This window comes from Pipra filicauda, unplaced genomic scaffold (genome assembly GCF_003945595.2).
Source record: "Pipra filicauda isolate LSUMZ 115617 unplaced genomic scaffold, ASM394559v2 scaffold613_size218469_pilon, whole genome shotgun sequence".
NCBI lineage: Eukaryota > Metazoa > Chordata > Aves > Passeriformes > Pipridae > Pipra > Pipra filicauda.
In genome coordinates, this window is record NW_024104769.1 from 200829 (window position 1) to 217466 (window position 16638).

The window sequence follows — 16638 nt, forward strand, 5'->3', positions numbered from 1 at the left end:
GACACCGGCAGCGCAAGGTTATGGGAAAATCCCGACGGGCCTTATGCTGCATTAAGGGATGAAGGTGGTTTTTTTGGGGTGCAGCACCAACACAAAGTGGGGGCTTAAAGGCAGGGTGCTTAGTAGGAAAGGATGGAGGACGTGGGGGTGCCCTCTCCTTGTTGCTTTCTTGGGGTTAAAAGGACAAAATTTGGGAGATATTCTCCCTCCCTGCCGAAACGTATCACCCCATCCACCCCCCAAACCGTGTGCCCCCGGCAGTGGCACCGTAACCCAGATTGCTGAGTGCTGCATATGGAGCAGGCTTTACCCCCCTCCGCTTAACTCCACCTCTTAGGAAATGTAATCAAGGACTCCAGCAGCGCGGGAGAGGGTAATGGGATCGAGCCTTTCACTACTAGGTCACTGGCCGGGGGCCAGCCCGGCTCACTAATGACCCAGAGATGTGTCCCCATCCGCTTCGGTGGGTGGGAAGCTCCTTCCCGAGGCATCAGCCCCCACATGGACGAGGTTTGCTCAGGAGGAAAAGGGTTTGTGGCACCAAGAGCCAAGCACCCCTCCCTGTGCGCCTGAGCGGCAGATTGTCCAAACGCTGTTTCTCCTGCCACTAGAGCTATTTTTAACAGCTATCAGCCCTGACAAGCGGTCCTGGATTAGCAGCAGGGCAGATTTAATGGCCTGAGGCCACAGGCTTTCCCAAGAGCCGCCCAGTCGGGCACATCCAAGCCCCAAATCAGGCCTCTGCCTGGGCACAGCATAACTCACACCATCCCCCTGCCTGCTCTGCCCCACAGGGAAGCAACAGGACCTCCCAGCCCTTCTCACAGTGGCTCCCCACTAACCGGCACTGGGTCTAGAGGCAGCAGCTCTACGTCAGCCTGGAAAACCCGAGCCATGAGCCCACTTCACTCAGGCCCGTCTTTCATTATGAAATAAAAGCGCCACAGTCTTTTACAGCAGAGCAATATTGCAATTGTGAGCGGCGGCAATTGAGGCCATTACTGCCGAATGCCACGAGGCGCCGGTGGCACACTACCCATTACCGCCCGGGGATCCCGGGAGAACAGGCGTGGGAAGCAGCGCTCCTGCTCCAGCCCTTTCTCCTCCGCTTGTTTAGATCAGTTACCGCCTGAAAAATGTGACACACAAGGCTGCGGAGCTCGCGGAACAGCCACACCACAGGAACAAGCCCCCACAATAAACACCAGCAAGTACAAGACCGAGAGCCCTGATCCGGTGCTTCCCAGCAGGATGAGGGCAGAGTGTCGGCAGCAGCGGTGGGATATGATGCTCACCTAGACAAAACCCACAAAGGTGGACACCTGCCCCAGCTCAGCAGTGTCACCCAGGATGCTCAGACCATTTCAGACCATTTGCTTTCTTCTCTCCCACATCCATGTGGGATGCTCTCAGCTTTCTGCTGAGGGTGATTCCACGCTCATCCAAAGGCTGCTGTCGCATTAACCCGATTCTCTTAGGATCACACCAGGACAACAGAGCCTCTGGGGCTGCCTCAGAGCCAGATGTTACCAATGCCAGCCCCATCCCCACACTCACACTGCACTGTCAGGTAGGCAGAGGCTGATGGCGAGCGGCCCAGGCTGTTGCTGGGGATACAGGTGTATTTTCCAGAATCCTCTGGCTTGACATGGAAAATAATGAGCGTCCCGTCGATCAGGATCCGCACCCTCAACTTCAGGTCGCTGCGAGAGAAGAGGAGAGGAGGATCACCGGGAGGCCCAGGGCAACGCCCAGCACAATCCCAGCTCCTGGCACAACTCCCAGCTGCCAGGCCAGGTGCCAACTCACTTCTTGAAGTAGACGTTCTCCTCCTCCCAGTACCACAGGTAGGTGAGGTTCCCGGGGTACGCCTCGGCCTGGCAGGTGAAGAGTGCATCCTGGGAGATGTTGACCGTGATGTTCTCCGGAGGGGAAACGATAAAGGGAGGTCCTGGAGGGGGGGGAAGAGGAAAGTGTCACCCCCACCCCTAAAGGTGTCCCCACAAAGCTTGCTCAGGCTCAGCTCCATCACAGCAGTGTTGGCTGGGAGCTGCTGGAGGGCTCTGGGGCAGAGCTGGCCCTGATTCCCTGGGATCACAGGGTGCAGGGACTGACTGAGGGCCACAGTGACCCTGTTATTCCCAACCTTTTCCCTAATCTCTACAGCTTTGTGGACGGGGTCCATGCCTGTGGTGCACGGCTCTGCTTCTCTCAGGGCACACAAACACACGCCTCACTTCATCCCGAGCACTTCTCCAGAATAGCATCACCCACGGGAAAAATCCAGGGAGGGGGAGAGCACTGCAAACTGCCAGGAGCCAGCAGTTCACCACTGCCACAAAAGCAGAGCAGAGGACACCCCGCTCTCCCCTCTGCGCCGGTAGCTGTTGACCTAATTAAAGATTTATTTAATAAGAGCGGGAGCGCGGAGCAGGAGGCCTGTCATGCATCACCGCTGTCTGACGAGGCGCTTCATGACAGCCTCAATCTTTTCCCCGCTTCCCCAACAAAACCGAGCTGCCATCGGGGCCTGGCTGCTCGTCAGGACAGCACAGCCACCGCCACAGCCCAATTAAGGACATTCCTCCATCCTCCGAACGGGATGCGGAGCCGGGGAGCAGCCGGCACGGTGCCAAGCGCAGAGGCCTTGGGGTGGCACCGCATCCCTGTGGTCCTACGTGTCCCCATTCCCAGCGCTCCCGGGGGGGTGCTGAGGGGCTGGAAGGGCTCACCTTGAACGAGCAGGCGCGTGGTGTGCACGGCCTCCCCCTGGATGCTGTACGCCCGGCAGGTGTAGGCACCTCTGTCCTCCCGGCTGATGGAGAGCACCGTAAGGCTCCCGTCGCTCACCTGGGAACAACAAGGGAAGATCCTTGGAGCGTGGGCAGGGACCCCCCCCCAGGGAGATGGGGGAAGACCCTCCCTCCCTGCTTCCCACGGCACGGGAGCTGCCGGTGCTTTTAGGGCCGGATGAGAGACGGGTTTCCCCACTCTGCAAGGCTTCGGATATTAATAAACCAACACATGCGTTTCTGCTCGACGCCAAGGGGAAGGGAAGGAAAAAAAATAAAGCATAAAATAAATAAATAACCATCGCAACGCGTTTATCTCCCGGAGAAGCGACTGGCAGGCAGCAGGATCCAAACTGCTCCTGCCAAGCGCCCCGGCACCTCGGGGTGCTTCATAACGAGCAGGATGCCTCGTTAGAGCATTCCCTGCTCCCCAGGGACCAGCCCCACTGCTGAGGTGGGAAGTGAGGGGGAGACCCCAGCCTGGCCACTGTCCTCCCCCCATGGGGACACCTCACAGCTGGAAGAGGAGTGGACAGGTTGCCCCTCAGGGATACAACAGAGGAGGGATGGATATGGGACCATCACCCTCGGGGTAGCAGCACCCCCACGCACAGGGAGCCCTCCCAGCCAGGCTTCCCCCCCACCTTATTCTGCCTCATCCTTCTATTTCAATTAGTAACAAATGATTCCTAATTACTCTCATTAGTGCCTGCGCTGATTCCAATGCCTGATTTACCAATTACAGCTCAGGGGGGAATCTCTGCCTGGGAGCCTCTGGGATGCAAAAAGGGTCCTGAAGGGGAAGGGAGGAGGGGAAATCCTCTCTGCTCAAACCCCTCCTGCATCCATCCCTGTTGGAGGACACACATCCCCAGGCTGCAGCCCCCATCCCATCTCCAGGGTCCCAGCCCCTGGGATGGGTCCACAGGGAGCAGCTCGGGTGTAGGAGTAGGGCTGTCCGAAGCACCTGGGGGGTCTCCAGCCCTCACCCAAGGGCAGCCAGCATTACAAGCTGCTGCTCAGCAGGGATGAGGAGGGGGAAAATGGGCATTTCAGCATGGAAAAGTGCTGAGAAAGCATGTCTGGCTCCAGGCACGGCGGAGCTGCCGCCGCCATAGTCCTGTCAATACTGTCCCGCCAGCGGGGAGCCCAGGAGTCCCCACAGCAGCCCCCACCAGAGACCCTGTCCCCCCCCACCTACCTGGTACTTGCCATTGTCACCCAAAAGGTCTCCCTCTCTCAGCCAGGTGACGATGGGCTTGGGGTTCCCGAACGCCATGCAGGTCAGGGTGACACTGCTGCCCTCCTTCGCCTCTACGTACTGCGGCGGGGTCTCCGTGAAGGTGGGGGGAGCTGCGGGGCACAGGAGACCACCGTGACCCCCCCCAGTTCCACTGTGGCTCCGGGGGGGCACAGGGACAGAGGGGCAGCTGCCTGCACACCAGGGACACCCTAAACATCCTCGCAGCGGGGCTGAGACCACCCCAAAAGCGAACGAGGCTGCAGGGACAGGGATGACAGCGGCTCTCACAGCAGCTGTCCCTGGGGACACCGACCAAGGGCTGCCACACCGCACCCCAGCCCTGTCCCCTCTCCTCCCCACCAGCTCCGGGGCACCGCGCCCCCCCCCCCTCGCTGCACATTAACTCGCTCTTGTCAAAACATGGGAAAACACCGCAGTGCAGATCGAAAGGCTCCTTCCTGATGAAAGAGGCTGGCAGGATTACAGCCCGCCCCTAATTACCCGCGGTTGTTAAAGCCCACTTTAGAGGAAGACAGGTTGGCAATTTAATCTGCTCGGGGAAAAAGGAAAAAATAAAGAATTATATTTTGTTTCTCCCCAAATGATTTTTATTTTCCCCCTAAGAAAATTAAGCGTTGTAATGCGCTGGGGGAAAGCCACAGCCTTCACCCTGAAAGCAATCCCTCGAGCTGGAAGGATTATGGTTATTATATTGTTATTAAGCCCCTGCACGCCCTGTGCTGTATAAAACCCCCAAAATGCCCCATTTTGCCAAGAGGAGGGACAGGGCATCTGGGGCCACTTCCAGTCTCCTGAGCTGGCGGTTTGCAGGATCTGTACACGTGGTGGAGGTGAACCATGCACCATCCTCCTCCTCCTTCTCTTTCCCTCTTTCCCAAGCCCTCGGAGCTCATTAGCAGGCAGGGGGAAAGCAGGAAACGGCAGGCAGGGCAGCAGGCAGGGATGGGGCTGGTGGCCTGCACAGCCCCGCTTGCAAAGCTCCTGCTCACTAATTGGGCTCAATTAGGTGGCTCTGCTCCATGCCATCCCCCCAAAGGTTAAATTGATTGCTCAAGGTCAAGGCAATACCAGCAAGGAGCTGCCGGTGCCCACATCTCCTCTCCAGCCACCCCACTGCAGCAGGAGAGGCACAGCCCTGCTGCCGAGCTAAAAATAAAGATCTCTCTCCCGATGTGCAGAATGACAATTTGCTAATTACTTTAATATACGGCCTTAATAAAATGAAAAAGTAATTTGAGTAAATCTGAATTTCAAGAAAACAAAGATTTGATTTTCTGATCTGTTTGTTGAGAGGAGATTCGTTCCCAGCCCCGGTTCTTGATGTCTCCCCTTTAAACAAGCTCCACGCAATTAAACTGAGGAATCCCTAATAAAACTTTGTCCCTTTTGAAGTCGTGGCCAGCCTGGACGGCTCCAGGCTCCTGTGTCTGCGAGGCACAGGTGCCACTGAGGTCCAGCATCCATCAGAAACCCGGCATCCACCCGAAATCCCATTCTGGCACCGCTCACCCTGCACCGTGAGGTGGACCCAGCTGCCGTTGTGGAAGGTGTCGTACTGCTGGTCCAGCATGAGCACTTTGCACTCGTACCAGCCCTGGTCCTCGGAGCGCACCTGCTCAATGCGCAGGGAGGCTTTGTCGTGCAGGCTGGCCCGGCCTGTGGGAGAGCACAACATCAGCTCCACGGCCCCCCGACACCGGGGCAGCCCCCCGAGGTGCTGCCGCAGGGGACACCCCGTCCCACCCCAGTTTGGGGGCTGGTGGAGCCTCCTGGTCACGGCCAGCTGGTGACACACTCGCCCGTCTGGGGATGGCAGAGCCAAGCTGCCACGGCCAGGCAAGGTGCCTCGAGCGGTGTCTGCCCGCAGTGACACCGGCCTTCTGCTCCCAGCCGGGGGCTGGCGGCAGGACAGCCGGCATGCAGGCGTGCCTCAAAGCCTTCCCTGGCCTGGGAGACTCCCAAAAAGCAGGGCGGTCCCGAGCTGACCCGGTGCACAGCCCCCCAAAAAAAAAAAAAAAACGGGTCAGGAGCAAACCAGTCCAAACCTCCACCACTGGGTTTTGTGGCACTGCTCATTCATGAGCTGAGTTTGGCAGGGCTCAGCCCAGCCCGAGTGGTGCATCTTTGCTGCTGCAGCATTTCTCAGGAAACAATTCGGGCAGAGAGCCCTGCAATACCCAGGGAAGATCCCCAGGACAGCACTCCCCAGGGAACGGGATACCAAAATGGGCCTGCCCCACCACACCAGCCTCCTCAGGGCTGGTCCCCGGGTCACACCCCCCACCAGAGGACACCAGCCACGTGTCACAGGTGGCACACTGGCGAGCGGCCACATGGGCTCTGCAGCTCCAACCTGTCACCTCTGCCCGGCACGTGGCCCTGGCTCCATCCCCCCAGGGTCCCTCCCCAGGCTCACAGCTGCTCCGGGGCGCAGCGGCAGCAGCCACCGCCACCACGCGTCACCCTGGGTTTCTCTGCCTCGCTTGCTCCCGTCCCACGCAGCCCAGCTGGCTTCCTAACACTGCTGCTTAATTAAAACCAACTGGGTGGAAAGCGAGCAACGAGAGGCAGAGCCCGCGTGGTTTCCGACGGAGGAACGGATGGAGCGGAGCTGTGCATCCCAGCCTGCGCCAGCAACCGGGACCTGGCACGTCCCCCCCCCGTCCCCCTGCTCCCCCAGGACTCACCGGCATACTCTGGGTCGACATGGGGAGGGTAAAACCCAAACTTGATGAAGATGGGGATGGGGACGCCGAACTTGAACCACTCCACGACATAGGGAGGGGGCTGTCCCGTGAGCGGGTGGATCACGTCGCATGGCAGGATCACGCTCTCGCCAGCGCGAGCGGTCACGAACTCGGGCTCCTCCCTCGAGCCGAGGGCACCTGCGAGGGGGCGAAGGAACAAACTGTGGCTGATCCCACTGCTGGACCCCAGCATCAGACTGGGACCCCCGGGAGAGCCACAGCAGAGGAGATGCCTGTCCCCAGCTGCCTGTCTCCACCGAGGGCAGCCCCTGGATCTCCAAAACCAAGAGGGAGTCCCCAAGCTCCTCCACTCAGCTCCAGGGCCACCCCGAGCCACCACAAGATACATGAAAGTGGCCATTAGAACTCACTGCTCCAGGACAGCTTCCCAATCTCTGCACCAGGGCAAGGGTGCTGCCCTGAGACCCCACAGGGGTTTTGGGGACCCCCTGCTCTCAGTAGAGGGGGGCACAGAGTATGCCTAGCACTGCTCCCCACCTACCAGCACCAGCAGGGCTACCCCATGTCCCTATGGCAGGGAAAAGGCTGCTTTTAGCAGCCCTGCTTGTGTCCCTACATCTTCCAGCAAGCATGCAGGGACCACTGACCACAGCTCTGCTGTGCCAGCCCAGTGACCCAGCTCTCCTGCAGCTGCCAGGGTGGGCTGAGCCCCTGGAGCAGCGATGCTCCAGCCAAGTCAACGTGTCCTCGGGCATCCCTGAGAGCCCCGAGCCCGAAACCCGGCTGCGACCTGCACGTCAGGTCTGTCACCCTGCTCCTCCCAGTTGGGTAATTACAGGGGACTTTGGTCTCAGCTCCGAGGCTGCTCCACCCCGGCTGTGCCGCCCTGCTCGCTGCAGCCTGGCGTCATCCTGCTCTGCCAGCAGCAGCAAAGCTGCATCCTCAGCACAGCGTTCGGAAAGGGAGAGAAAGGGAAACCCAGGGCTGGGGGGAAGCCAAAGAGGGGGGGCCCCCCAAAACTAGGTTCAGACCCACATTTCCCTTCCCATCAAGGAAGGGCCCCCCATTTTCCTGGCACACGCGGCTGCCGCCTGCTCCGGGGGGATGCTCGGGGAGGGATGCTCGGGGAAGCACGTTCCCACTCCTCCGCGCTGCTCCTCGGGGCCGCCGGTGATTGGCGGCGAGTGACATCACCGCTTCCCCGCCGCGGGAGCCGAGCATCACCGGCTATTTTTGGCTCTGGCACAAGCGCGTACCGGCGAGAGGCCCGTGATGTGCCACCCCACGGGCCCACCAGCCGAGTGTCCCCGTGGGAAGGGCAGCGGGCAGAGCCGGTCACGGCTCTCACAGGGCACACGCACGGCGTGCCACCGCAGAGGGTCACAGCCTGACGGTCACCCAAGTGTCCTTAGCCCCCACACCACCGGCAAACTGGGCACCGGCGGCCGTTCAACTGGGAGGGCTGGCTGGTGGCAGCGGGGCAGGTGAGGCCGGGGTGCAGAGCTGAGAGCTTTGCGAGGAGCCGACGCTGCATTGTACGCCCACTGCAGGCACCCGGCCCTGCTAGGGGGGTCCTGCACAGCCACAGAGCCGCCTGGACCCCGCCGGGGAGGGGGGATCGCTGAGCACACACGTGCACTGTGCATGCACACACGCGCACCCCGCTTTGCACCACGCCGACAACACTCTCACACCTCTCCATCCCTCAGTTATCGCTGCATCGCCAATGAGCTCACATTCGCACCCTGTCAGCAGGGACGGTGTCAGCCCTCCCCTGCCGCCCCGGCACAGAGCTGTGAGAGCCCGTCCTGACCCCGCTGCGCCCATCTCGGGCTTGGGAGGGGGGCTGCGCTGCAAGGCTGGAAGCCCCCTCCCTGCCCATGGTCCTCCTGCGCCGATCGGGGACAGCGGCTGTCACGTGCCGCTCAAGAGCATCCAAGGACGCGCTTCGCCGGCCGCCTTGCCCGAGCGAGCGGGTCCCCAGCACCTCACTGCCTGCAAAGCCACAGCCTTCCTTCCACCGACAGCAGAGGATGGAGAGGGCAGCACTGCAGTCCCTTCCCCAGCCCCCTGCCTGCCCCAGCCCACCAGCTGCCAGCGCACCAAGGCGGGATCTTGGTTTCCAGCCCAACACCAAATGGAGCCTGGGATGCTGACACTTGCCCAGCTGGAGCAGCTCTTTGCCCAAGAGGCCACCCAGACACCCCGGGGATGGGTGCCAGGGCGTCACGCGACGCCAGGATCCCCTGACTGGCTCCCCAGCAAAGCAGTGGGTGACGTTCCCCGGGGAGGGGACGAACCAGCCGCTCCGCCGGACCCACGGCTGGCCACGGCTGCCCGGGCTAGGAAAATAGGTCAGCCCCGGCAGCTCTGAGCGCCGGTGTCTGATCGCAGGGCCGGTGGGGAATTGCACGCACGGCTGAGCATCACCTCCCCACGCGCACGGCCGACTGGCAGCCACGGCGGATAACCGGCCCCCGGCTCTCCCCAGCTGCCACCCGCCCCGCTACCACCCCGTGCCCTCCTGTCCCCGCTTCCAGAGAGGCCTGAAAGCAAGGGGAGATGCTTCACAAACCCTCTTTGGGTCTCCTCAACTTCCCAACCCAGCCCCGCGCTCCCAGCCCCGACCAGGTTTTCCCGCCTAGTCCAGGCCAAGAAGGCACGCGAGCGATGGGAGGCTGCAGCTCTCGATCCAAAGTGTTTCTCACCCCCACATTTGTAGGGAAACGCTTGAAAACAACTCGCAGACGCCAGAAGAAACAGAGCACAAATAGACAGGGTATTTTTAAACCCACTTGGTCTTCCCAGCCAAGTTCAGAGGGGCTTCAAGGCTTAACCTGCAGTTTGGAAATACGGTCGCCATCAGCGAGCAGCAGCGGGGATGGGAGCCCTGAATCCCCCTCGGTGCGGGAGCTCACGTGAAGCTGGGGGATGCCTCGTAAAGAAAAACAAGTAATCAACAGGCTTCATCATCCAAGCAGATCCAGGGAAAATAAAAGCACGCCGTGTGCCAGGAGGCAAGAATACAAGATGCGGAGGTGGAGTTGAACAGCATCCCAAAGGGAGAGGAGGGAAGGCTGCCGCCACGGAGACGGTGCCACCACGGGGCTCCCCAGCATGGTGATGCCAGGGATGGGGAGACCCTCACCTGGATCTGGGCATCCAATTCCTCCCATCCCAAAGGCAGAGACATAAGGTGACACAGGACTTGGTGAAGCTGAAGGCTGCCAGCATCTCAGGTGCACTCGCTAAAGCAGGACCCTTCCTGCAGGTGCTTCGTGACAAGGAGGTGGCCATGGTTTGGAAACCACCAGGTTTCCAAAGGAACCAATGCCTGGGAAGGCTGTCCTGCCCAGGACAGCGGACACCCATGCCCTGAGTCAGAGAGGTGACCTACTATCTCCTTGCAGCCTGCTAACAAGCATGGAGGCACCATTATCTGCTTCCAACACTGCCCCCCTACCCCAGGCACTCCTCCCCATCCCTGTCCCCCCGTGGGGAAGGCTGGGGGAGCAGGCACGGGGCCCCGAGCCTGTGGACCTCTCCTCCCTGCCGAGCACAGACGAGATCTGCTCTGACACATCCCGCTCACATCGGTGGAGGCGGGATATGGCAGGGATCTCTGAGGACAAGGCCACCAGCGTGGCATATGGAGGCCAGCAGGGAAGGAGAGCAGGCAGCCATCACTGTGAAACGAGGAGGGAGGCGACTGCAGCCCATGGTGGGGACAAGGACAACATGCTGCAGGGACCCTGCTGTAAAAGCACTGCATGGGACACCTGCCCCCCACCTCCATAACCCCCCCAAGTATCTCGGGGGGGTTGCACCCCCTCCTGCAAACTCGATCCCCCCCCCCGGCCAGGGGTACTGAGAGCCCCCCAAAAGCCTCTGCCTGTCCCCTGATGGGGGGGATCTCTGGGGCCCCGGAGCGCAGCCCTAGCCCCCTCCCCCAGCTGGAAAGCAGCATCTGGGCTTTCAGCGCGATTCCTGCGTTTTAAACCCGATTTTCCAGATGGATGGAGGGCAGCGCGCAGGTCAAGCGACATGCCTCAAGGTCACACGGGGCCAGCGAGGAGAAGGATTAGCTGCTGTCAGGGGTGGCTCAGTGCCCCATTCACAGTGAGACAGTGACTCTAAACCCCGTCTCTGGCACAAGGGGTGTCCTGTGGGACCACCACCACCACCCCCATGCAGGCTGGCAGCTTCCCTGGCATCCCTAGGGGAGCGTGCATGCACGGAGTGCTGCCCCACAACAGCCCCATGGTGGGTCCCTGCTCCCTGGAATGACTCAGGTGGGAACATGCCTGGCTGGGCAGCAGCTCAGCGAGCACGTGGTAGCACAGGTTGGTGCTCGGAGAGGCACAGAGATGGGGCAAGTGAGAAAATCACTTCCCTGCAGTCACCCTACTCCCACCTGGGGGTCCCCTGCGCCCCCTCCCTCTAAACACCACCTGGAGTAGAGCATCCCCAAGTGCCACATGGCAGCTGCCTCGTGGGAACCATCATCTCCCAGCAACAACCAGCAGCTACCTGTGCATTCCCCGAGAGCTCCCTTCGCATGCCACGGGGCTGAGCGAGCTGCTGCAGTGGGAGGTTGGAGCCCAAACCCATCCCAGAGGAGACCTCCTGCACCTGGAGGCACTGCCAGGGTGCTGTGCCCCCCAGCCCAGCCCCACACAGCACCAGTACCCATGGGCAGGCTGCCCATTGCCCTCTCCACAGAGTAGCATGTACCACTCCAGTGCCTTCACAGCCTTCCTGGAAAACTGGGATGCAGGCAGCGCTCTGAGCTGCCCGCCAGCAGCTCCTGAATCACACTGTTCCTGGCTCAGGCAGCCCTCCCACCAACGCCAGCCTCTCCACTGTGGAGCGGGCGGAAGGGAGTTGTTTTTCCAAAGGCCAGCTGGTCGCTCAGGGCTCCCAGCTCAGGAGATGCCTCCCGCAGGGAAAGGGAGAGGGAAGGATCCTCCATCGGCACGGAACAGGGCTGGACCCACTGCTCGCCCATCTGCAGGGCTTCTCTTCCAGCCTCAAGGCACGACCTCCAAGGTAAAGGACTAGAGGTGAATGGGAGCTGTCCCACCCTGGTGCAGCTCCGGAGAGGAACTTGCAGGGTTCGCTCATCGCCGGCGAAACATCTTCCAAGTCAAAAGGCAACCGAGCTGGGAAAGCACCACTGCCAAACCCCTCCGGCAAAGCCAAGTCATCGACCGAGACGCTCACACCCCTCCCTGCCCCGCGCTCTCCCATCCAACAGGTCCAGAGGAGCACAAATCCTCCAGGGAACGATGGAAACGGGAGCTGGGCCAATGCCCTTGGCCGTTCCCGGTGCCAAACCATTGCCTTGCCAGAAGAGAGTGGGGCCAAAGCCGCACGTGCCAAATCCGGCGGCTGCCAGTCCAGACCCCTCCATGGCCGAAGAGGCACCATCCCTTGTGTGGAAGAGCTCTGCACCGGGATCGAGCAGGGAATGCAGCGCCGGCACCACCGCACCAAACCGCTCCAACTGGCCAAGGTCAGTGCCAGGAGCATCGCCCGCCGTGGTGTCCAGGGAACCTCCTTGACAGGAGTCCTCGCCTGGGGCTGGCAAAGCCAAATTCTCTCTCCGCAAACCCGCCTGCCGGATCCACGAGCCTCCCCACTCACCGTGTGGTGCCACAGCGTCACACCCGTGGGAGAGGGAGGAAAAGCCCCTCGGTGTGACGGCACTGCTGGGAATGCCAGGAGGCCAGATCCCTCCTCTGACACCCACTCCCGGTGCGGTCACGTCCTGGCTCTCCTCCCCCACTCCATAAGAAGGGATAACGAACCCTCCTTCCTCCTCTGAGCCGATTAATGCCTGGAAAGCCCTCGGAGAGCCAGGCAAGAGGGCTGCCCAGGGCCAGCGCTGCTGCTTCTCAGCTTGGCAAGGAGAAGGCAGTGTGGGAGGAAGGCCACGGCAAGGGGAAAAGCCCCGGTGAGGGCATCGGCGCACGGCGAGCCCCAGCTCTGCTCTGAAGCCCTGTCCCCAAGCAATTCAGGGTGACAGCCCCCCAGGAGGAGAGGACAGCGCTGGGGTTAAGGGGTTATACAGCTGGGGTGAGCCCCGTGGGCTCCCCATCTCCCCACAGCCCTGCACGGGGGCCACGGCAGCCCACAGCACCCCCTCAGCCGGCACCCACCCCCGCATTACTCACGGCGCGCTCATTCACCGCGTACACGCTGCTCCACACGCACAGCACCCCCGTGCCCGGGGGTTCCCGGCGCCCACCCACCCCCGCCACCGCTTCCGGAGCCCCATCCCGGCGGCTCCGGGGTATTTCCAAGTTCCCGAATGCTGAACTCGGCTGCTCCGCTCCTCTCCCAGGCAGAGCATCCCTCCACAAACCGCTGCTGCAAACCTCTGCCTCACCACACTGCAGCATGCATTTCAGGAAGGCGGCAGCCGGCCACGGCTCGGGAAGAGGGGATACGTACCCCCAGATGGGGCAGCCCCCATGCTGCCACCCCAAAAGCACAGCCCCATCCTGACACACCCCCCCGACTCCAAGGAGTCGGCTGCCAGGCGAGGGTGCCAAGGGACCGTGGCATGGTACAGATCTGACCCTCTGGGCTCGAGGAGTGCTGTGAATTGGGGGGGCTGCAGCACCCTGGCAGTGCCCCCTCCCAGCCCACCCGTGTCCGCCGAGCCGACGTTCTCCCCCGCCACGGGGAGGGGAGTGGTGGTGGCTGCCAGCCAGGCATCGCCTGCTGCCGGCAGCCACTGCATCCCCATGGGCAGGGCACAGTGACACTCAGGGCACAGCTCCTGCGTCTCATCCCGGGTACGGACCACGGGGTAGCTGGGATGACCCGTGCCCAGTGAGGAACCAGCGGCAGAGATGGGGGACGGTGTTGCACCAGCGGCAGGCAACTCCCCTCTACCTGCAGGGATGGCTCGGGGGGGTGGGAGGGGGCTGCCAGCCGAAGGAAAAGAAGCCGGAGCAGGAAAATCAGGGTTATTCCCCACTGCCGTCTCCCTCCTGACCTTGGACAACCCTGTGCCTCAGTTTACCCCAGCACGGCAGCCAGCCTGCAGTGGAGGGGGAAGGAGGGCAGCCTCTGCCGGGCGGGGGGGGGAGCAAAGTCACCCCCAAACCCGCAGCCGGGGCGCTGCAGGGGAAGGCGACGAATCTCTCCTGCATTTCTCCTTGCCCAGCCGGGCTACCCTTGCAGGGAAGGGCAAACGCTGCCCGCACCTTTCGGCGCTGCCGCAGGCGCTTCTTCCCCAGGACGAGAGAAAAAACACGGATGCGAGAAATGCTTTCCCATCCCTGATCAAGGGGGACACTCAGCCAGCCGTGCCCCGCGCCAAGACCCGCAACCCGCTTGCCTTCTCCCAGAGGGAATTTCCAACCCTTGGGCAGAGGCTCCGCCGCACCGAGAAGAGCGCGGCTTCCCGAACTTCCCCAGCTGCAGCCGCTGCCCTCGGGGAGGTCACGGCCAGCCCCGCCGAGCGCCTGCGGAGGGAGGATGCGCCGGGCGCTCCCGGCTCCCCCCCGGCAGCGGAGGATGAAGGAATCGCCAGCGCCCCGCCGCAGCAGGAAGCGCTCGGTCCCCGCGCCGCCAGCGGGGAGGACGCGAACCTCGCAAAGCCCCTCCACAGCCGCAGTCCTCCCCCCACCGCCCCTTCTGCCCGGGACGCGATGCCCTCCCCGATGCGCGCATCCCTCCCGGTCCATGCGCATCCCCCCCGCCGCACCCGGTACGAGAAGGGGGGGGGCACGCACAGGGCGGCCCCGCAGTCCCCCGGGGCTAACCCCGGCGGACAACACCCCCGCGGCCCCGTACTCACCTTGGACGGGCAGCCCGCGGGCGCCGAGCACACTTGCTACCAAAGCGGCCACATACCAAATCATAGTACTACCGGTCCCCGGTGCGCAGCATCTTCCGCCCGCCGGGCGGCCCGGCCGGGGCGGGGCGGGGCCGGGCCGGGGTGGCCGTGTCCGGGCAGGGCTCGGCGGGGCCGGCGGCGCGCTCGGGGCCCGAGGGGCGGCTCCGGGGCGGCTCAGGGCCGGCCGCCCTGCGCTGCGCCCGCGCCCATGCCCGCGCCGCACCTGCGCTCCGCCGCGCGGTGCAGCCAAGCCTGCGCCCTTTAGCGGCTCGGCACCGCCCCCGCGCGCCGCCCATTGGCCGCGCCCCTGCCGGAGTGGGCGGTGATTGGCCGCCGGCGCGGCCCGGGCCGGTTCAAGGTGGGTTGGCGCGCACGGGGCCCCCGCGCCGCAGTATCATGCGCACTGCCGGGAGCGGCGGGCACCGCCGCGGGCACGGGCACGGGCACGGGCACGGGCACGGACACGGACACGGGCACGGACACGGGCACGGGCACGGACAGGGCAGCGCCGCGGCCCCGCGCACAGCTGTGCCCTGCGCCGCTCGGTGTCGGCTCCTCGCCCGCGGATGTGTCACCGCACCGGCTCGATGTCAGCTCCATGTCCGCGGATGTGCCGCCGCACCGGCTCGGTGTCACCTCCCTGTACACGGATGTGTCACCTCCCTGTGTCCAACTGTGCCCCTGCACCAGCTCAGTGTCACCTCCCCATCATCCAATGCACCCCTGCACCAGTACAGCATCACTTACCTGTCTCCTGATGTGCCCCTGCACTGGCTCGGTGTCACCTGCCTGTCTCCAGATGTGCCGCTGCACCGGCTCGGTGTCACCTCTCCATCCCCAAATGTGCCCCTGAGCCAGTACAGCATCACCTCCCTGTCTCCAGATGTGCCTCTGCATCAGCTCAGTGTCACCTCCTTTTCTCTACATGTGCCCCTGCACTGTCTCAGTGTGACCTCCCTACCTCCAGATGTGCCCCTGCACCAGCTCAGTGTCACCTCCCCATCATCAAATGCACTCCTGCACCAGTACAGCATCACTTACCTGTCTCCTGATGTGCCCCTGCACTGGCTCGGTGTCACCTGCCTGTCTCCAGATGTCTCGGTGTCACCTCCCTATCCCCAAATGTGCCCCTGCACCAGTGCAGCATCACCTCCCTGCCTCCAGATGTGTCCCTTCACTGTCTCGGTGTCACCTCTTTATCTCCAGATGTGTCACCACACCAGATCAGTGTCACCTCCCTGTCTCCAGATGTGCCCCTGCACTGCCTCAGTGTCACCTCCCCATCCACAGATGTCACCGTACTGACACACTGTCACCTCTGTCTCCAGATGTGCCCCCTGCACCATCACAGCATCACCTCCCTGTCCCCAGATGTGCCCCTGCATTAGCTCAGTGTCACCTTCCCTGTCCCCAGCTCTGCCACCTGCCCCTGCTGCCACACACCACCCCTCTGAGACGCCGGTGCCACTTTGTGCCTACACAGGGTCACCTCCCTACCTCAGGCTGAGCCACCCACCCCCCGCACCAGCTCCACATCACCCCGACCAACATCAGCTGTGCCATCCGTCCCTGCCACTCTGCACCACCTTGGGGTCACCTCCCTGCCACCTGCTTGGTGTCACTGCAGCCTTGTACCCCTATATCAGCTCAGGGCAACATACCTGCCACCATCGGTGCCCTGGCAGAGGTCCAGGGTCATCACCACCCCAGCCTGGGATGAACATGTCACCTGCCCCCTGCACCAGCTTGCTGTCACCTCTGCCAGGCCCCTGCACTGCTCAGTCTCCTTCTTGCCACCCCCCACAGCTTGGTGTCACATTCACCTGCCATCTCACACACAGCACTGGCTCAGTGCCACTGTCACACCTTGCACCAGCTGTATCATCCTCCTGCCCACCTGCACCACCTGTGCCACTGGCCCTGCTCCTGCTCTACACCCACCACTTGCTCCCATCCCTGACCCCCTATGACAGCTCTGTGTCACCTTGTCCCTCCCCCCTTGTCCCCTGCTGGTCACAGCCC

At 62.7% G+C, this 16638-nt stretch overlaps 1 protein-coding gene across 10 annotated transcripts in view; it reads right to left on the reverse strand.

The window, feature by feature from the left end:
• The window catches only part of IGSF9B (immunoglobulin superfamily member 9B), a 49892-nt gene extending 35061 nt beyond the window's left edge, over positions 1 to 14831 (reverse strand). For 3 of the 10 annotated variants that reach the window (XM_027713648.2, XM_027713647.2, XM_027713645.2), the window contains exons 1-7: positions 14578 to 14831; positions 6744 to 6941; positions 5566 to 5712; positions 3994 to 4145; positions 2733 to 2850; positions 1810 to 1951; positions 1558 to 1703 (exon numbers count right to left, since the gene is read on the reverse strand). In XM_027713648.2, coding sequence (XP_027569449.1) covers positions 1558 to 1703; positions 1810 to 1951; positions 2733 to 2850; positions 3994 to 4145; positions 5566 to 5712; positions 6744 to 6941; positions 14578 to 14641 — 967 coding nt within the window. In that variant the 5' untranslated portion in view covers positions 14642 to 14831. Of the gene's footprint in view, positions 1 to 1557; positions 1704 to 1809; positions 1952 to 2732; positions 2851 to 3993; positions 4146 to 5565; positions 5713 to 6743; positions 6942 to 11294; positions 11858 to 13220; positions 13258 to 14577 lie in introns of those variants that run through there. The other 7 variants (XR_005566083.1, XM_039388136.1, XM_039388141.1 and 4 more) reach the window with 5 other exon arrangements.
• Positions 14832 to 16638: the final 1807 nt, after the last annotated feature.